Here is a 21,828-nt window from a genome sequence, read left to right on the forward strand (position 1 = left end):
CTTTATTATTTATTAGTTATTTGTTATGTAATATTTCTTTTATATTTTTATTAGGTGTCATTTTTTTTATAGAATATTCAATTATATGTTACACCTTCAATTGTAGTTTGAAGTTAAATTATATTGTGACATTCAATTTATATTACAAAATGACAACATGGATATGTCCCACAATTTTTATTAGAATGGTGATTTATGCCATCAAAAAATGTTTTGTAATTCAATGTATTGTTTTATGATTTATCGGTCAATAATTAAATGTTATTTTACTAAAACAGTTTAATACTTATATTACTGAAACAATAGTATAATTAGTAGTATAATATGAATAAAATTCAATTTTATTTTTTTAATATAATGCTATGATTAATACTGTTATATTAAATGTGTATAATAGTATTGTTATAATGTAAACTCAATCTTAAAAAATGTATAATACTTTTTTTTTATTTCTACTTCATAATAAATGTATAAGAGCTAACTAATTAAAAATAAAATAAACTATTTATCTAATTGTAAAAGATTTTTTTATTATTTTAAAACTAAAAATATGATAATTAAATAAAATCAAAATATATAAAAATTAAAAATAAAAAAGAAAGTGCTATATTAAAATGTTATAATATGTTTCTTTAATTAGAATTATTGGATAAAGATAAATGGATATTTAAGTACTACAAAAATTATTTATTCGCATATTACAAATTATTGAAAAAAAATATCATAAAAAAAGCAATAAAATAATAATATAAAAAATTATTAATATAGTAATAATACTTTATAAATAATTATACTTGTATTTCTCACGGGTTTAGAAACACTAGTAATATACAAAGGAGAGAGTTTACCCGTAAGAGATTTTGGGAGGGAGGGGGATAAAAGACGAAGAGGAGGTGTCCTTGGTTTCAAAGGAGGACGACAACCGGTGAGTATTTTCCCGGCAAAAACATCTATGAGAAATGGCTTCAACTTCAATCACCACTTTCTCCATCTACTCCGAATCCCAATCAAAGTTCCGCAATTTACTAGGCCATCCACAGATTCATAACCGCAACAGACCCACATCAATTCTAGTTCAGCCAGCCATGGTTCGCGCTACCCTTTTCTCGACATTCACTTGTTCCCGTACCCCTTGCACACCTTGTTTGAATTTTTCTCCGAGAAGAGCTTTATTCAAGTTCCTCTCAGAAAAGGTGGCATTTTTCCTCATTGGGTCATTTCTCTTGTCGGGTTGCTTCAGCAAAAGAGCTGCTTTAGCAGAAGCAGCGCCTTCTGTGAGTTCTGATGTTGTGTTGGAGGAGAAGGTGAAGTCCGCAGAAGAGAAAAATGAGGAAGAGGAGGAAATGTGGGAGAAGGTTTTGGAGAAGGATCCGAAAAATGTCGAGGCTCTCAAAGTGGCTTTGTATGGGAAAATTAGGAGAGGGAAGTCCAAGGAGGCTGTGAAGTTTGTGGAGGATTTGATTGCTGCGGAGCCGAAGGAGGTTGAGTGGAGGCTTTTGCTTGCTCTTTGTTATGAGACAATGGGGCAATTGAGTAAAGCTAAAAGATTGTTCAGGGAAATCTTGAAGAAAAGGCCTCTTCTACTCAGAGCTTTGCATGTATGTTTTTCGCTGTCTCTTTTTGCTAGTGGAATTTTGAATGTTTACTGTAAAGTTTGAATTTTGGTTCTGGTTAGAAAGGTGGGTGGATAAATGGGTAGGCTTCGGTTTGGTTAGTTGTATGTGTATTCTCTCAGTGAGAGATTAGCAATTTTTGAAATTGTGGTTTATATTAACAGTCAAAAGCTTTAGAACATAAACTGGGAAGCATTCCTATTTTGCTTATATTTTTATAAGAAGCTGTGCTTGGGTAATGGATTCATATCAATACTCAAAAGCTTTAAAAGGTAAACTGAGAAGAGGGTTTGTTTGGCAGTATATTTATATGAAGAATATTAGTGGCAGTTATGATGGTTTCTAGTCAATTGTTTAAATAAATACTACAACTAAACCGAAATGTACACTGCTATGGAAAGGGTGGCTGGAAAGATTGATTTTGGGATGAATTCAAATTAGAGGTGAGTGTTACATAAACTTGTCTCAGTCTGGGGTATTAAAGGGTAATAATATGGTAGAAACTTAAATGACGATTTGAGGAGAAGGCTGATCGTAAGTTGCACCCAAGTCGAGAGAAAGTAAACGGAAAATAAGAATATGTTCTTGTGTATATTGTAAATTATGCATTATTCTTCTTAGAATACCCTCTAAAACAAAATCAGTTTTGGAGAACACGTAACTCTGCATCTTCATTACCTCCTTTCCCTCATTTTCCTAACAATCGACTGCTTCATTGGAGGCATGCTAGCATATTCATTACTTAACTGTATTATTTTCAGTTTTTAATTATGTTGCGTGCTGGTATTATTATTTGTACTATTTCTGGGAAAACGCTTCATTAGTCATTGTCCTGTAAACCTTGCTTCAACATCTTGTAGTGAGCTTCCTGATATTGGTTATGTACCATAAATAGTATTGAAGTGTTATTTTATTTTGTTGACGTTGGCCTTTTCATTTTTGTTGTGAGTGTTTTTTAGGTAGGATTTTATTAGGTTAGTTGGAAATTCATTCCAAGAGATATGTTGCATACTTCAGCTTTGAATGTAACACGTTAAATTACACTTTGCAACATTTTGTGGCTGCCTGGTATATCAAAAGAAATATGGTTATCATATTCATGTTGTATTTCGATCCCACATCATGCAATAAGTTACCATGTCACTTAGTTTGTTACGTTTTTCCATATATGAATGAGATAAGTGATACTCTCATTTACAGGGTTTGGCTATGGTAATGAATAAAAACCACGAAGGTCCTGCTATATTTGAAATGCTAAATAAGGCTCAAGAGTTAGCTTCTCGTGAAAACAGAGTTACTGAGGAGAGAAATATAAGAATCTTAATTGCACAAATGCATGCTGTACAGGTAAACTGATGATCCATCAACTTAGGGTGGGATTCTTTCAAATTTTTCCCATCACCAATCAAGTTTCCACTTTCTCTGCTTATCTGCTACCAATTCAGGATAAACCAAGCACAATATCTCTTAGACTTAATAATTTAACATGCATAGCATTGTGTGCTTTGCAGGGTAATTTGGAGGAGGGCTTAAAGAGATTGCAAGAATTGATTGATCAAGATCCTCGAGATTTTAGGCCTTATATTTGTCAGGTGAGTTTGTCCGCTAGTTAATAATGAGTTGTGCATACAGTGGTACATTGGTTAATCTTTGAGACTCATTCCGAACATGTAGGATAGTACCAATGCTTTATAGAAAAAATTGTTTTTTATCACAGTATTGCCAAAATTTTTATTCATTTGGTTTTATAACTTCAAAATTGGAAACATTTTATGACCTCAAGCACTTATTCTGATAAATAAAAAATAAAGAATTGGGTTCAGAAAATGATTGACTTGGTCCCAAAGTTGGCTCAGTTGAATCCTTTGATCTCAATCAAAACTTAGTGAACCAGGAAAACAAAGAAAAGAAAAGGTAAAAATCAAAACCAAGAACAAAATGCTGATTAAATGGAAACATTTGACATTTTCTATTAAGTTCTAGTGTTACTCATGAAATACTTCGACGCAACATAGCAAAATCTAACATTGTCTCACAACTTTGATAAACAATATAGAGACCTGTTTGTTTATGTTTTTTTCCATTTAGGGACCCAAAGTGTTATTTCATATGAGGATTAAAACAAACAAAAAAACTGTTGGTTGAGGGTACTAAATTTTGAATTTAATATCATTTTCATTTGAAACTTCAGAGCACAAACATGGATAAGAGAGGTTTTCAAGAGACTCTGCATGTGTAGTCTGTGTGATCATAGTTTGATTGTATGTAACAAAAATTCTAGGTGTTAAGAGTAAGAAAACCTCGTAGAATAGTTAAACTAAACAGTAAGGGCTTTCTCCTATAGCCGGTCTTTTAGTCCAAGAGGGGTTAGTAGGACTACTAAATTGTTATGCCGTATCTTGAGAGAAAGGAGTTAAATGATTTTAGAGTCCCCCCATCTTGTGGCTTTTCTCCAGCGTTCTTCACATAGTATGGCTTCCTTCCACTTCTGTTTTTTCTGTGTCTGCATTGCGTGCTGAAGATGAGCTAAGCTTCAAAACTTTGTTTCCTTTCAGTGTTCATGGTGCAAACTTTTATCTCCATTTTCCACGTTGCACCTATCTGGTTTTTTTATGTTTATTATTTGTGTTATTGCAATTACTTTGCTAGTCTAATTTTATATGATAATTCACAGTGAATGACTACTTTATGTGGTCATAGAACCTAAAGGAAGAGACATAAGTGATTATGGTTGATTTTAAACAAAAATTGCAGGGAATAATATACAGTCTGTTGGGTAAAACTGAGGAAGCTGCACAGCAGTTTGAAACATATCAAAGTCTCGTGCCTGAAGAATTTTCTCAGAGGGGATTTCTGGATGATGTTGCCATAGCAGCAAAAAAGACGTCCCGGGAAAAGTTTAATAAAGCATTTAGAAATCAATTTTCTTATCGGAAATAGACTTGCTGTTTTGGCAATTGTCATCAGTGCAATTCAGTAGCAGGCTCTTTAGATAGCAAAAAAGTTTGATTACTTTCATGATGTATAGCAGAGTTTGATGTTGTGTTTTTCTTTTCCTGAGCTTTATTAATATTACATGGTTTGGATAGGATTTTCTTGTTTTACTTTGCTTAGATAATGTATCACAATCCTAAAAACAATGGTGCTTTTTGGCACAAGCTTTTGGGCTCTCATTTGAATGTGTTAGTTCCATTGATGATCGACACTTTTTTTCAAATGTTATATCTTCCTATTTATCTGATACTTTTCTCAATACACTTTAATGCAACAATCTCGTATCATAATGAGAAAATTATTATATATATTATGCCATATCCTCTTATATTACTAGTATTCTTATTTATAATTTTTTTAAATGCCTGGTGTTTCTATTTATAAGTAAAAAAAAATTGGTTATTAAATTTATAAAATATTACAATCTAAAAATAAAATATAATTAACTTGTCTTATGATTGCTTCTTATTTACTATATGTGAAATATTTATTGTTTGTATTATTTTTATTTATCTAAAACAATAAAATTAGTAATTTATTTTATACCATTACGTTATAAAATAGATACAACATTTAGGAGTTTTACATAAGTAATGATAATTATATTACTGTTCTTTATAATATAATACAATAATATAGGAATTAAAGTTATTAGTATTATTAGTGGAATAAATGTTTATATATATTAGTAATTCAATTTTAATATAATTGTATATTAAATGATAACTTATTTAAAATGACAGTGGATCTATTTGATATCTATAGATGCTTACATTTTTTAAATATCTTTTTATTAGTATACTAATAAAATTAATACTCCTAGACATTTGGAGCACGAACTTGAGAAGGAAGAAGAAGGAAGTATTCCCAAACTCTCCACATCCCAAACATGCACCTATTTAAGTTTTTAGTTCTCTAAAAAAATATGAAAAATTTAGTAATATCTTTTTCAAATGCAATCTTAAATAAAATAATTAAAATACTAAATAAACTAAAAATAATTAAAATACTTAAAATGATTAAAGTAACACATCATCAGTAGCACTGTCAATTAAAATACTTAAAAACTTTTATCAATTTAATAAAAACCAAAATGTTGAACCATTTTAAAAGAAAGTGAGACACAACACAACTGAGTTTTTCCATTTTGTTGTACAACTGGATAAGGAATGAGTTTAGAAGGAATGTAAAAGGAAGAAAATGAAAGTAACAAAAAGGTATAAGGTTTTTTTTATTAAGGGAGAGAAAATAAAAAGTAAAAGGAAATGAAAGTAATATTTTTAAATGATTTTATTGATATAATAAATTTAAAATAATAAATTTATAAAATAATTAAATTATATTTATTATTATAAATTAATATTTATTAAATATTAAATTATCACTAAAAACATTATTAAATAGAAACCAAATTTAGTGACGAGAAATTATGAGTAATTATATTAACTAAATTAGATACACTATTTTAAAGATTAAAAAAATATTAGTATTAATTATTTTTTAATTGATATTTAATTAGCTACCAATATTTTAACTAAATAATAATTAATTATTTTTTGTCTCTAAAATTAGTTTTTATTTAATTATTTTCTTGTAGTGTATTATTTAATAAATTTATTTATTTATTAATATTATTTTTAATTGTTATTAATATCATTATTAACAGTTTATGATTATCTTATAATTTTATTATTATTAATATTTTTTATTTTATAATTTTTTATTATTATTATTGATATTGGTATTGGTATTATTATTAATTTTTTTATGACTTTATAATTATTAATAGTATTATACTATAATTATTATTTTATCATTACTATTTTCTAATTTTTATTTGAAATATTATTAATATTTTATTATATTATATAATATAATTCATTATACAACATAACATAATAAATGTATACAACATGTAACATAATAAATCACTCCTTTATTTTATATTTTGCAAGATAAACATGTAATTCCATATAACCTAAGTTGATTTTCTTTTAATTTTTTCTTGTGGTGTAAGAGTGAAAACATATACATGCTTAAACTTGTCATTATTTTTCTTTGTAAATCAACAAAAATAAAAATAAAAAAAATAAAAATAAATAAAAATAAAAATATATATATATATATATATATATATATATATAACACAATAATCTTCTTCTTTTTTTTGGTCTATACATTAATAGTGTGTTATTGGAAAAGAAATTTAAAATTCTATGAAAATAAATTTTTTTTAAAAATTATATTCTCAAATTTGTGTTTTTTCTTCATATTTTCTTATAAACATTCAATTTTTGTTGAAGTTTAATTAAGATTAGAAAAATGTTGAAATAACTACTTTTTGATTAATCTTGACTAGTATTTTTTTTGTTAATACTGTGAATAAAACATATTTTTTTATTTAAATTATTTTGAATTTTTGTTGTTATCATATACTGTTTTCATTTGATATGAGTTAGGTTTTATGAGACTCAGACACTTTTCTTAAGTGACGTACGACACTCATGTATCGGTGAAATGTCTAATTTAAAAAAGATGTGTTGAATTTCTAATAATTTTAGTACAGTTTTAACATAATTTAAAAAATGGAAAATATATTAATTTTTTAAAAATTCAAATTTATTGTATAAATTTTTATTATAATTATAAAAATAAAGAATAAATCATTTTGAACCAACCATAAAAAAATATTTATGAATTTTTATTATTAATTTATATAATTTATAATTATTTAATATATAAATTAGTGCCCGTATTCTATATTTTAGAAATTCTATTTTTCCTGTTTGTATGGCATTAGTGTTTTACTGTATAGTAGTAGATAGGTTAGATTCTCAATAAATCAATGTTTTTGACAATGTGAACTAAAGTTTTTGCAATGACATTTATTTATACTTATATTTTTATTAAAATTTATTGTGCATGTTCTTTTTATTGTTTACACCAATGTTATTTTCAATTAACAGTTTGTTAGGATTGTTCTTTCTAATATTAATTGAGAACACTTTCCACTAATATTAACTATAATTGTCTTGTCAATATCAGCTAGACAAAGTTTTCACGATAAAAAGTTTAAAAAACAAACTTCAACGAAATTGTAAGAATAACCTCAATTCATGTTAGTATAAATAGTTATAATCAACGACAATTAAAAATAATTTTAGATAAACGATTAAAGAAACGAACTTAGTCTAATATCAATTGAAAAGATCTTAATGATTTTTTTTTAATAACATTTGTATTACCTATAAAATATTTTTTTTTCTTGGTTGTGAATTTTCATCTCAAACCATTCCAGAGTTCAATGTGTTTGAACTCCAATTCTCATTGTTAGACCCCTTTAACTTTCATATAGTTACTATAGTACTTGTATTCTAAATTTGTGTTTTGAAAACTCAACCATTTATTGAGTCAATTACATACTAATTCAAGATTCAAAAGTGGAATCGAAGTTCAAAGGGTATTAATAAAATAATACTAATAATTAAATTATATACAAAATAACATAAGAAAACATAATATCATAATTTAATAATAGTAAAGACAAAAAATATCATATTTTATATAAAAGTAAAAAAAAATTGGATTTGAGTTTTAAAATTATATAAATATTTTTAAAATAATAAGTTTTTTAAAAATAAAATGAGACACCTTACTTTCTCTTATTTTTTACATAAATAAAATCAAAGTAACATTTTTTATTTTTCAAATTTCCTTTTTATTGTGAGGTATGAATAAAAATGAAAAGAGAAAATTAATTTAATTTGATTCACTACAAGAAAATAATTAAGCAAATACTATTTTTAAAGATAAAAAATAATTAGTTTAAGTTAAATATTATTTTATAGACAAAAAAATTATTATTTTAAATTAGCTTTTATTATTAATAAATAGTTTTTAAATTAATATTTAATTAGTTAGCTAAAATCTTAGTAATTAATTAGATATCAATTTATAAATTATTTATAAATAATAAAAATTAATTCAGATATCAATAATTTTTTAATTTTTAAAATAGTATCTAATTTACTTAATAGAAGAATTAATTATTTTTTATTATCTCTAAAATTTATTTTTATTTAACATCTTAGTGTTTAAAGTAAAATCTTATATTGATCTTATTTTTTTTATATGATAATATAAAATTTATATCTAATTCATATTTCGTTAGATAACATATATATATTCATATCCACACCATATCCATTTAAATATTTACTAAATAATTATTTTCATAAAATATAAAAATTAAAACAAAAAAATATGAAAAATTTGATGTTAAAAAATACATTTTTTTCTCTCTTCAATACTCAACAATAAAAAAATTATAACTATATAAATTTTAAAATAAAATACTAAATAAACTAAAAATATTTCAACAAAAATAAATATAAAAACAATATATATATATATATAAATAAATACTTATTTCCGTATTTAATTTAAAAGATTATGTATTAGCATGTCATAGTCCAAATCAATTCAACAATTTTTTATTAGTTAAACCAAACCCTATGACAACATAATCCATGTACGGCTCTTTTTACGATTTATGATGTACGGGCACTAGAACCAATACGAGTATAAGCCTCATCATGCAATAAGTCTAGATTATTAGCACACTATTAAAATCTGTAATTATTTTGAAAACAAATTTTAACAGTATAAATTCTGCCAATTTGTAAATGTTGAAAATAGTCTAAGTACCCAAAATATTCTTAACAATATGACTATGACACAGTAAATAGATTAGTTTGAAAAGTGTGAAAATGCCTACTTAGCCACAAGAAGAAACAAAGTTTTGTGGTCACCTAAACCTGCAAAAGTTAACTCTAACCATACTTAAACCTGGAACACCGAGAGACAAAACCTAAGTCATAAGATCGGAAATGTCAAAAAATCGGAAGACTGTATACATCCTTAACTAAGTCTTTATCGCCATCAATCTTGAGTAAAACGACCTAATCAATAACTATTTATAGAATAATAAATAGTAATTATGTGGCTAATTCAAGGAACTCATAATGGTACACTCAGATTGGTACTTAAAACCTTAGTAATTAATTAGATACCAATTTAGAAACTATTTTTTAATCTCTAAAATTATCTCTAATGTAATCAATATAACAACTAATTTTTTTTTTTCTAATATTAGTTTCTATTCAATGATTTTATTCTAATGATATGTTTACGACAATAATTATAATATTTGACTCTTAGTTTTGGTAACAAACATTTGGACTTGAATATTGGGAATATTAGATAAAATATTAAATTTATTTTAAAATGAAGTTATCGTAATTTAATTGTTTATAAAAAAATGGGTGGACTAGTTTTGTTCATACAATGAGTTCTTAAAAAAATATAAAAGCTCATAAATTGAGCCTGGCTTACAGGTGTTGTGGGCTATTTTCAGTGTGATCCATAAAAAAAGTAAAAAAGTAGAAATGGTTCAGGAAGAGGGGGGAAACTAAAAACACCCTCATTTTCGCATATCTTCTCTAATACATGCTAAAATATATTTTATAGACATCATTGACAAAACTTATTTCCCTTATTTTAACAATCACACAATGCTAATTATTATGTATGAGTATGAAAACATCTATTAGAGTGATATTGGACACTTTATTTAGACATAACAACTATGAACATCTAAGAAAAACAAAACCCATATTTGGTTCAGACGTTAATTAGTTGTAATTGTACTGGAAACAAGTTATTTTTGTTTTCAGCACTCCTATAAACACCTCTTCAATATTTTTCACTCTCATCATTCTAATATCCACTAATTTACCATTTGCAACAACTCAAACATGGCTCAAGTCGAATTTTCTACGTGGGGCCTTTGTTTGATGTTGGTGCTAGCTCATTACCAATTTCAAGATGCCCAAGGTGCAGAGTCTGTACCAGGTCTTGGCATCAATTGGGGTGCATTAGCATCCCACACTTTGAATCCTAATATTGTGGTGAATATGTTGAAAGACAATGGGTTCATGAAGGTAAAACTTTTCGATGCAGATCCTTGGACCGTGAGTACTTTGTCTGGAACAAACATTGAAGTCATGGTGGGAATTCCTAATGATCAATTGAGTAAATTTGCTGGAAGTAGCAGCAGTGCAGAAGATTGGGTCAAAGAAAACATCACCAAACATCTTCGTGGTCGTCATGAAACCGTAAACATCAGGTATATAACATTAAGTTCCATGCACCTTGCCATCATGGTAAACCAAATTACTTCTCCCAATTTAAAAATATTACTTTGGTAAAAAAACAAAACAATGTCAACAACCAAGAAAAAAAAGTGTTGCATTTTTAACTTAAAGTAGTCTCTCACAATATGATGAATTGATGATCCAATTATCTCAATCAGGATTGTATCTGAAGGAGATATTTGTGGGGAACCAAAGAAGATATCATGAACATCTTTAGTAAAAATTAAAAAAAAAAATCCTCTAATTTTCCATAATCATGCTATTATTGCAGATACGTATCTGTTGGAAATGAACCATTCATGAAAGATTACAAGGGTGCGTATGTGCAGACCACATTCCCAGCAATGCAAAATATTTATAGGGCCATCGAGAAGGCTGGTTTTGGAGACACGGTGAAGGTTACTACAGCTTTGAATGCTGATGTTTATGAATCTCCTTCAAACAAGCCATCAGATGGAGATTTTAGGAGTGACATTCGTGACTCCATACAACAAATACTGAGTTTCCTTCACGAAACGAACTCGCCATTTCTTGTCAACATATACCCTTTCCTTAGTCTCTACCAGAATGACAATTTTCCAGAAGAATTTGCCTTCTTTGACGGTGAAGGAAGAACGGTTGAAGACAACAACGTGCAATATAACAACGCTTATGACGCAAATTTAGACACCCTTGTTTGGTCATTGAAAAAAGCTGGGTACCCTGACATGAGAATTGTGGTTGGTGAAATTGGATGGCCAACTGATGGTAACAAACATGCTAATAACAAAAATGCAAAAAGGTTCTACCAAGGGCTACTCAAGAATATGGCAAGCAAGCAGGGAACCCCACTTCGCCCTGGAGCCATGGAGATGTATCTATTTTCTCTCACTGATGAGAACATGAAGAGTATTGAACCTGGTAAATTTGAGCGTCACTGGGGAATTTTTGGCTACGATGGAAGTGCTAAGTTTCCTTTAGATTTTTCTGGTCAGGGACAAGACAAATGGCCTATAGCAGCCAAAGGGGTTGTGTACCAAGATCGTGTATGGTGTGTTCTAAGCAGTGATGTTAGGAACTTGAGCCTTGTACCAAGTGCACTGGACTATGCTTGTGCTGGTGCGGATTGCACAAGCTTAGGATATGGTTGTTCTTGCGATAATTTAGACCTGGCCACCAATGCTTCATATGCTTTCAACCAGTACTTTCAAACAAGGGACCAAAGTGTTGAGGCTTGTAATTTCAATGGGTTAGCCACTATTGTAAGTCAGGATCCATCCAAAGGAAGTTGCATATTCCCTGTAGAAATTGAGAGCAGTGGTGATGTGCTAAGAGCAATTCATACTCTCGGAACCCTTTTGATTGGATTGGCGTTGTTTTCTATGACATTTACGTAGAGATTATATCGATGTTACTGGTGTAATGTTTGATATGCGATTTCATTTAGGATATAGATTGTCAATCTTATGATTGCAATTTTCAGTTGTAAGATTTTTCTTATAGCATAAATTTATGAATATTTTTCATCAATATTTATGTTTAGTCAAATAAGATTTAAGATTTAGTTATATCCAAGAGTTATAATTCTTAAAATTCAAATTGCACTTTAGTATGAAATTTTTTCAATTAAACTAAACGTGTCTTTTAATTTGTACTCTCTACTACCTATCGAAAGGTTGGCGGAGAGGTGTATCGATAGGAAAATTAAAAGGTTGACCACAAAATGAAAATTAAATAAATAAATAGTTATTATGACAAAATCCATTTAAATGACTCAAAACATAAATGGTGTATTTAAAGAAGATCAGACGCAAAGAGTAAAAGTTCAACTGGGTTTTAAGTCCAATAAGAAAGTGTTATAAATAAGTGATCAACCCAAGAGGCAAGTAGAGAGAATTTATCTGATAATTAACTAGTATCAATCATGACTTTGACATCAAAGCACTTTTCAAGTACACACTCATCCGTGAGAGTATACCGAGATAAAAAATCGAGAGATCCAATTGACCTAACCCAAAGAAGTGAGAATCTACAAATCATATTCAAATCCAAACCAAAAGTCATACCAAAAACTCGCACTGAAAAAAAAAAGACAAATGTTGGAGATCCCACATCGACTAGAGATAAGGACATTTCATAATATATAAATGGATGCAAACCTCACCTTATCGAGCCGATTTTATGGGGTTGAGTTAGGCTTAAAGTCCACTTCTTAATATGGTATCAGAGCCATCTTCGAGCCTATCCTAGCGAGTATTTGTTGGGCTTATCAGGCCACCCGCTATCGGGTCGCTATCGGACCACCCAAAATATGTAGTCCCACGCACGAGCTTCTATGGGGTTAAGTTAGGCCTAAAGTCCACTTTCGTAACAACAAAGAAGTCAATAGGGGTTAAGTTAGGCCTAAAGTCCACTTTCGTAACAACAAAGAAGTCAATAGTCTTAAGAAGAAAAAAAATTGTTTTTAGTAACATACACATGTTAACTAGTCAAGAACATCTGAGAGAAAAAAATATATAAAATAAGAAAAAAAAGAACGTTTTACATTACTTCTATTTTTCTTATGTTCTTTGACTTATTTTAATTTTTAAGGTTATTTCCTAGTACTTACAGCTATAACATGGGAAGTTTCTCAGCTGTTTACAGGTAGTGTGATAGTAATACAAGACATTTGTCACAGCCACACCTTTTTCTTTAACATCAAAATCATGTAAAGTCCAAAAATAAGAATTTATGGAGCATCCTTGCACACTTTCTGCATGATCATTTTGTCGTTACATGGCCACGTCGAACTTGAATTAGTTCATGATAATAGTATGATACATTGAATCTTCCCTTCGTTCGGATTTGTCCCTTTAAATTTGGAGTTCGACTTCCAGTCCTAGCCGAATCTATTTATAATAGGATATTTTTAAAAGTTTTTATAAACCAAATTTACATATTTTAGAAAAAAAAAGGGATAGAAATACATTGATGAAATTTAGTAAACTATAAATTTAAAGTTCTTGTTCATCTCTCTTTTCTCTCTCTCTATATATATAATTCACGTGTTTACGCTAAAAGTTATTTTAAAATTTGTTAAGGGGTAAGAATTTAATAAATAAATAATTTATGATAATTAATTATTTTTAAGGGATTGTTAGAATTAATTTTTAAGAACAAGGGATCGCTAATAGATATTGTTTAAAACTTTGCGACTAAAAAAGTACAGTTAAAAAATATACCCACTAATTTAATCACACTACACTTATCGGTGAATTTATATAGTGCAAAGTTAATCGGTTGATTAATAAAAAATAGTTGTGATCTGTAACAAATTGCATTGGAACTTATTTATGTGATGAGTTTTTAAAATTTTATTGCTTATAAAATAACCGTGTTTAACAAAAGAATGAAAAAAATGTAAATAAAATTACGAAAGTGTGAATGTTTTTTACTTATAAAATCACCATTAAAAAAGTTCTTAGTCTCACCTGTAAGCGATCAGAAATAAAAATAAGAACAGAAATATTATTGTAGTTATTATTATTATTATTATTATTATTATTATTATTATTATTATTATTATTATTATTAATGCTATTCATGAATAAAAAGTTAACTAACTAAAACGAGAATTTAAACTTTTTTTTGGAAAAGAAAGGAAGAAATAAAAAAAGTTAAATATATTTTTTGTCTTTAAATTATTATTATTATGTTTTGTTTCCAATTGAGAGTGTAGATTTATTGTATTCATGCACTTTATAAAATCATGTAACACAAACCGACACTGTTAACAAGTTTTTGATGTGGTAAATGAAATTTCAACATATACTCTAATATAGGGTCCACATGGTTCTGTACGACTTGACAATGTCAGTTTTTGTAAGAAGAAAAAGAAGAAGGAGAAACCTATAAGATACCAGAAACAGATGACCAAAGGGAGGTAGTAATAAGATGATTAGAAAGTTATGTTTGTTATTTTTGTAGTGAACGTCCAACATCATGACACATGTTCATTCATTTGGTATAATACTAGTAGAATTCATGGTATGATTCTGGTATCCAAATGTGAACGTTCCAAGCACTATATGGTCTTCCACCACCAGGCACTCCTTCCGGGTAATAATCCACCAACATCACCCTCAACCATCATACAAGATCAGACAATCTTAGGCACTCTTAAAGAAAACCAACGTGCAAGGAAACGTATGGTTGAACAAGAAAAAAAGAAAAGAAAAAAGATAAGATCATACCTTTCAAGTCCATCACTTGGTTTGGTTGAAACTCCAACAATATGAGGAAGCAATTGTGAGCCAATAGTCATCTAATGAGCTAGCTTAAAAATACTTTGCACCCTTCCAAAGCCCTAATGCTAATCAGGTGAGGAAGACTTTTTATTATTTCTAGATTCGGGAGAGAGAAGATATTTTGACTTGGGACTTTAACTTGTCTGCTCCTTGCTAATACAAAGAAAATTTAGGTGTAAAGTTAGGATAGAAAAAAAGTCGCTTTTCTTCATCTTGCCGTGCCCATTTTAATTTGAAAATTTATTTTTAAAGTTTTCAAACCAGGAAGAATATACAACAAAAATACGATTGTGTTGACTTCATTCAATAAAACTCAACCAACCTCTCCACTAGTTTGAGTTGGTAAAAATACACTAAGGTATTTATGGTACATGGTATTTAAAGATGGATGCAGAGTATCTAAAAGGCCTTCAAGAAGGTAGAACTATTAGAATGTAATTGACTTGGTGCCACATATACGACATTTAAAAAGAGAAAGAGAAAACTAAATATTGAGTTCTTTAAAAGAGTACTCGTAGATATAAGTGAAGTCCCCAGCATCTGCTTGAGGTTTCATGAATACTCAGTCGCTCTCAGTGCAAGGTTTGGTTTCATTGAACTCATACATCATGTCAAAACATACATTAAAGGAGGATACAAACTCCTCCACCTTATCCTTCGAAATAAACTCAAAGACATAAGAAGTGAGTTCCCTAAGCACCCAAGAGTACTTGGGGTCGAAGATCACAAGGAACTCCTTCCTTGCCCTCTTGGCTAAGTTTGGCTCAGAGGATTCCCAACTTCTTGGGAGGAGGCTTTGTGCCTAGTCGGAGTGGCGCTAACCTTATTCCTTCCTGACGTGGCAACAATCGTTGCTGTCACGATATGAACACACTAAGAAATTTTTTTCTCTAAAGCATCCCCTCTATGGAAAACGAGTCAATGTGACTCAGGTAGAAATCTTCTCCAATGGAAACAACCTCTATTCACAATAGGTTTATTCCCAAAAGAGAAAAGGGGTTTAGAAGAAGTGAAACAGAGGAAGGAACATAAGAGATAAACATAGAACGTGCCTAGAAGTGAATGAAAACAATGACAATAACGGAAGAATAAGAGTGAATTGTCACCAACAAAATCAAGCAAGCCAAAGAAGATGAAGTAATGGTGATATATTGATTTTATATGATTTTGGAAACATTTCCTAACATTAAAAATATAGTATGAAGAGACAAGTGCAAAAAATGAAGTATTACATTTGCCTATGGCAACGTGTTTTTCGAGGAGAATAGCCTTTTTATCAAATGATAGTTGTCAAACCGACAACACCTCAAAATCATATAACACATCATTAGAAGTAAAAATCTTTCATTCAATCTCTAGTTATAACTCTTGAAGTTTTGTTCCCCTTGTTATGATATGTCATTATTACTATTTTAATTACCATTTAATTGAAATAAATATCGTTTTAAGTGCATTTTAATTTTAGTAAGCTCAGGCTAACAAGTTAGATAAACCTAGACCGAGCAATATAAGTGGTCACAAATTCCGATATGGTTTTAGTCATGAAAATGCGACCTATTTCTAAGAGCTCGACAAAGACAAAAAATAAAGCAAAAGTTCAAGTCCTATAACCCTAAAACGAAGTTCCCAAGCTTTGGAGGCTTGTGTACTACCCAGTACTGAAAAATACTAGATAGTTAATATCGACTTGCAATAGTGGAAACTATATGTAGAATTCAAATAATTCAAATATACTGAAAAATTTATATCTAATTCATATTTTGTTAGAATCAACTGAATTATTTGATAATGGATATCATTTTAGAGATATTTTCGTAGGCCAAAAAACCTATAAATACCACCTCAAGAAGTATTCATTTAATCTCAACACTTTCATTTACTTCTCATTCACCTATTCTCTAAAACTCTTATTGACTTGAGCATTGAAAAATCTTTTAGAAAAGAATCATCATTCAATTTTCATATTCAAAGCTCCACAACTCTTTATAGAAGAGGTAATAAACTTGTGCTGCTCGATCATCCATTTCTAACAATTCCAACTCATCCTTGTTGATAAAAAAATTACTTATATTATCATGAATAATTAATAACCTTAAATTTTGTCTTTGTTGTGCCCTTATTTGGAGCCACTTGATTGGTCGCATTCTCGATAATCCTTTGAAATTTGCTCGACTCTCCATTGTAGATCTTCCTCCCTCTCAAGAATGACTCTAGATTCAACTTCAAAGTTTGATTAGCTTCATATGTATCCCTTTCTCTACTTCGTCTTCTTCGGATGTCATTGTTGCTTTTTCAATTGTGAAGCCTATATCATGTTTGAGTTTTTTTTCTCCATTCGGCGTAACTATTCTTTTAATTGTACTGGCTACTTTAACTCCATCTTTCGACTCTGATGGTGTAAGCTCGTTCCAAGAACTTCATTAGTTCGATACGTTCCGCTTACTTAGTCTGAATGTGTATGATATAATATTAACCCAACAATCTTTTAATTTATTCAAATAAAAAATACTTTAAAAATTAAATAAAAAAAATCAATCTAAACTAATCAAAAGTTGTGTTGGACAAATAATTTCATTGGATAAATATTAATTTTGAATTTTAAAAATTTTAAAAAAATATGCATTTAATCTCCAATTTAAATCTAATTAAATTAGATTGAAATTATAAAATAAAAATTTAGATTTGAAATAGAATCATTAAAATAAAATAATTTGGTTTAGATTAGTGTATGATTTTGAAATATGCTTTTTGGTGCTTAACAACACATAGATGAGAGACAAATACGAGTGGGTGGAGTGATTACCCTGGAATATGTAGATAAGCAGGGATGACCCTTGCTCAATGGAGAGCCACTACATATTTCATAAAAAATAAAGAAAATTTGAACTATATACATGGATAACACCACACTCAGTATCCATCATCGTCTTAAAAAAGCAATAACATATCACTGTTTTCATGGTCCCATTACCCATTCTGCAAAATAAAAGTGGTAGGGAACCCCTACTTGCTAGCTCTACGTCATCACACTGACATCATCTTCACCTGTGAGCAAGTTCGCAGCATCCTCCAAGAAGGTGTTTTGAAGTATCTTCTAATTCCATCAAACGTATTAAAAAGCAAAGAGAGACATCAAATAATTATTCCGATATTATTATTTATTGTTATTACCATACATTATATATATATCCAGTGACAGCATGCTTTGGTCCTTGTCCCTGGTAAAAGGCCAAAGACTCTGGGGTCTCTGCAACATCACCACACCACCATGGAATACTATTTTGGAAACCCTAATTTCCGTCACTCTGCCGTAGACAACATGGCAGCATCTCCCTCCTCTGAGTTCATGATATCTGATTATCTCATCTTGGAGGATGTTGTTGATTATCATCACGAAGAGTGTTGGTCACAAAGCACTGAAACTGAATCATCGGAGAAAGCAACCTCCAGCGATGCCAGTCATGGATTTGGTGATGCAACCTCCACCAGCACCAACAACATGCAAGTGCTTTTTTCTTTATTTATGTTTATTTTTTTCTTTCATTAAACAAGTAAGCATAAGTATTATTAATTATTGCTGAGATTCAACCTTAATTTGACAGAAAGTGCAAAAATAAAGGGCTTAAGCGAAGGAAGGCAGAAGTGAGTCAAAGCATCACGCTTAGAACCAGATCGCAGCTTGAGATTATGGATGACGGATATAAATGGAGGAAGTACGGAAAGAAGACAGTGAAGAACAATTCCAACCCAAGGTAATTACTCAAAACTATTAATTTCACAGATTAAAAGAACAAAATAACTCTATTTTTTTAAAGAAAAAACCATTCTCATAAAAGAATTGGAATATTGCTGCGAATCGATTTAACTACTTAGATAAGATACTAGTAAATAAGGCTTGTACTGGATCAAAATGATTAAGGGTTTTATTTTATACACTGATACCCTGAGACAAATTAAAGAAACATATAAGGTAATTAAGATTTAAGGACCAGTAGCAATAAAACGAACCTGATGTAACATACTTAACTCAATGCTCCATTGCTTGCTTGGACTTTTCTTCCTGTATCATGATCTTATATAATGTATGAAAAATTCATGTCTTTTGAATAGCTTTTAAGGATTACGTTAGGATCCAAGTTGGTGAAGTTATGAGGCTGTGAAATAATTAAAGAAATCAATGTGGTGTAAGACATGAATGGAGGGGGAAGTGAGGGAATCATGTCAACCATGCACTATAAAATAGGATAAGATATTGGGCCCTATAGCTAGCCAGAAAGATAGAGATGAAAGTGGTGGCGGCTGAAATATACATGAACATATATAGTGATTAAAAGAGGGGGACAAGGACAAGGCCTGGGTTATTGATGGACCCATATTAAACATAGATCGATGTATGCAAATTTGGTTTCTTAAGAAGCAAATGGTGAAGCATATATTTCTTTGTTTGTGCTTGATTATTATAAGTAACATGCTTTGCAGTGAGATTGGGACTGCTAAGTAAGTAATCTTTCTTTATGAACACTCCACTGATGCGTCTCTGACACCGTACATGACGTAGTTTTGCTAAATTATTGGCATTTTTCTGACTTAGTTTAGTTCCCTCGTGTGCCTGTTTTAGCCTATAGGAGGAGGAAGAAGAAGATAAGGGTAGTTAAAAACACAAAATGTTTACTATTGTTAGTTTCATGTACGGAAACTGTTAAAATGTTTTTGAAGGCTGTGAATTCCTCTCCAAGCTGGCATTTTGTGAATAGAATATGTTAGGACTCATATCTAACTTATATACACTGTACGTGTATAATTATTCAAAAAATAAATAGATTATTGAAAAGGAAAATATATTTTGATTAAAATGATGTAATTTTAAAATTGTATTGTAAACTAGTGTTTTAACGTAGCAGCTGTCAAAATAATATTTTTCATAATTTATTCACATTTATTTATCAAATATATAATCAAAGAGTTGTGTTTACATAATGCATATCTTTGTCAAAATTAATAAACAACTCAAATTTAATAAGTTAATTTGTAAATATAAAATGACATATTTAATTATTTGAAGTAAAATTAGATTTCAAATACTAGTATATATATTAAGCTATACCAAATGCATTTTATATTAAATTAATTTTAAATTTTATCAATATAATCTATTTGATTACATTCAATAATTTTTAAAGTGAAATTATGTAATAAAAATCATTAAATATAATTCTCTCTTTATATATATGCAGTAATTAGTTTTTGTTTAAAAGTTGTTGAGCTAGTTTCAGTTAATAGAAAACTAATTCTGGTTTTGAAAAATTGATGATGAGAGTGCAGGAACTACTACAAGTGTTCAGATGAAGGATGCATTGTGAAGAAAAGGGTGGAAAGGGACAGAGATGACTCCAGCTATGTTTTAACAACGTATGTAGGGATCCACAATCACGAGACCCCGTCTTCCTATTACACCCAAATGTCTTTGCTGCATTCTGATGATTGGAACAGTCACCCTTCTGCAACTCAAAACTCATCCTAGCTCCTCAATATACATATACATATATATATATATACACATATATATATATATATATAGTTAATCATAATTATTGTGTAATTAATTTTCTCATTCTCCATGGAGACCTTCCAATTTGAAGTTTAATTATGTGTGCATCTATTGATCAGGCGGCGTGAATGTAACTGTTAAGTATACACTACACAAAAATCATTAAATAGAAACTAATTTTTTTAGACACCAAAATAATTAGTTGCAGTAGTAACTAAATTAGATACCATTTTAGAAACTAAATAAAATTTTGGTTTCTAAATTAGTTTATATTATTGTTAAATAGTTTTTAAATTGGTATCTAATTAGCAACCAAGGTTTTAGAGACCAAATTTAGAAAGTAGATAATTGGTAGTTAAAACCTTTGTTGTTGATTAGATACTAATTTAAAAACTATTTAAGAATAATAGAAACTAATTTAGAAACCAATTTTTTATTTAGTTTCTAAAATGGTCTCTAATTTAGTTACTATTCCAACTAATTATTTTGTTCCCTAAAAATTGGTTTCTATTTCATGATTTTTCTTGTAATGATATATATTAATGATTTTTTTTATCAATAAGTATATTAATTGATGACTCTGGAAAAGATGGAGAAAGGTATATCAGATGATTTTGTGACTAAACTGTTATGTATTAATACTAATATAATCTTAACATATTTTTTATAACATGTTTTTTTTATCTTGATAACTATGGTTTAGCAATTAAATTAATTTGAATAAAGATTAATGTAGTGTCAGACGATAACATAACACTGAAAAAATTATTACCTAAATGTAGTCAAATGAACAAAAGTCGTCTCCCAATAAATCTAATAATAAATCTAGTTAAGATATATTCAAAACTTGCTTATAAAAAAAAATTATTACAAATAACAATAAAGTAAATGGGGATAGAATTTGTTTAGCAGAAAATAAAGTAAACTCGTCTCCAAACGTGTACTTGTGAGATGTTTTTCTTCTATTTCTTGATTAAGCAAATAAGAGATTGATGAAAAATAAGCAAACTAACCAAGAATTCCAATTAAAGAGAATTGAATATGAAACAAGCGTTCAAGAATAATTCCTTAACAAAAAATAGAATTCAAAAAGACCAAATCTTCTAATACAAACTGCTACAGAGAATTTTAAAAGTAAAACATAATTAGATAGAAACCTCATAATTCATTGCGAAATCACAAGAGAATCG

General features: G+C 29.1%; 3 protein-coding genes across 3 annotated transcripts; all 3 read left to right on the forward strand.

The window, feature by feature from the left end:
- The first annotated feature begins 813 nt into the window (after positions 1–813).
- On the forward strand, positions 814–4,830 carry LOC137821832 (Tetratricopeptide repeat (TPR)-like superfamily protein). Its single transcript, XM_068626603.2, has 4 exons — positions 814–1,598; positions 2,814–2,960; positions 3,125–3,205; positions 4,368–4,830. The coding sequence occupies exons 1-4, from the start codon at positions 960–962 to the stop codon at positions 4,551–4,553; spliced, it is 1,053 nt and encodes a 350-aa protein (XP_068482704.1). The 5' UTR covers positions 814–959; the 3' UTR covers positions 4,554–4,830.
- A 5,549-nt stretch (positions 4,831–10,379) lies between these two features.
- LOC137822494 (O-Glycosyl hydrolases family 17 protein) lies at positions 10,380–12,368 on the forward strand. Its single transcript, XM_068627391.1, has 2 exons — positions 10,380–10,794; positions 11,094–12,368. Exons 1-2 carry the CDS (start codon positions 10,424–10,426, stop codon positions 12,196–12,198), a joined length of 1,476 nt encoding a protein of 491 aa, XP_068483492.1. The 5' UTR covers positions 10,380–10,423; the 3' UTR covers positions 12,199–12,368.
- A 5,881-nt stretch (positions 12,369–18,249) lies between these two features.
- On the forward strand, positions 18,250–20,755 carry WRKY51 (WRKY DNA-binding protein 51). Its single transcript, XM_068627404.2, has 3 exons — positions 18,250–18,595; positions 18,697–18,842; positions 20,413–20,755. The coding sequence occupies exons 1-3, from the start codon at positions 18,359–18,361 to the stop codon at positions 20,609–20,611; spliced, it is 582 nt and encodes a 193-aa protein (XP_068483505.1). The 5' UTR covers positions 18,250–18,358; the 3' UTR covers positions 20,612–20,755.
- Positions 20,756–21,828: the final 1,073 nt, after the last annotated feature.

This window comes from Phaseolus vulgaris, chromosome 9 (assembly GCF_051622355.1).
Source record: "Phaseolus vulgaris cultivar YP4 chromosome 9, ASM5162235v1, whole genome shotgun sequence".
In the NCBI taxonomy this organism is placed as follows: domain Eukaryota; kingdom Viridiplantae; phylum Streptophyta; class Magnoliopsida; order Fabales; family Fabaceae; genus Phaseolus; species Phaseolus vulgaris.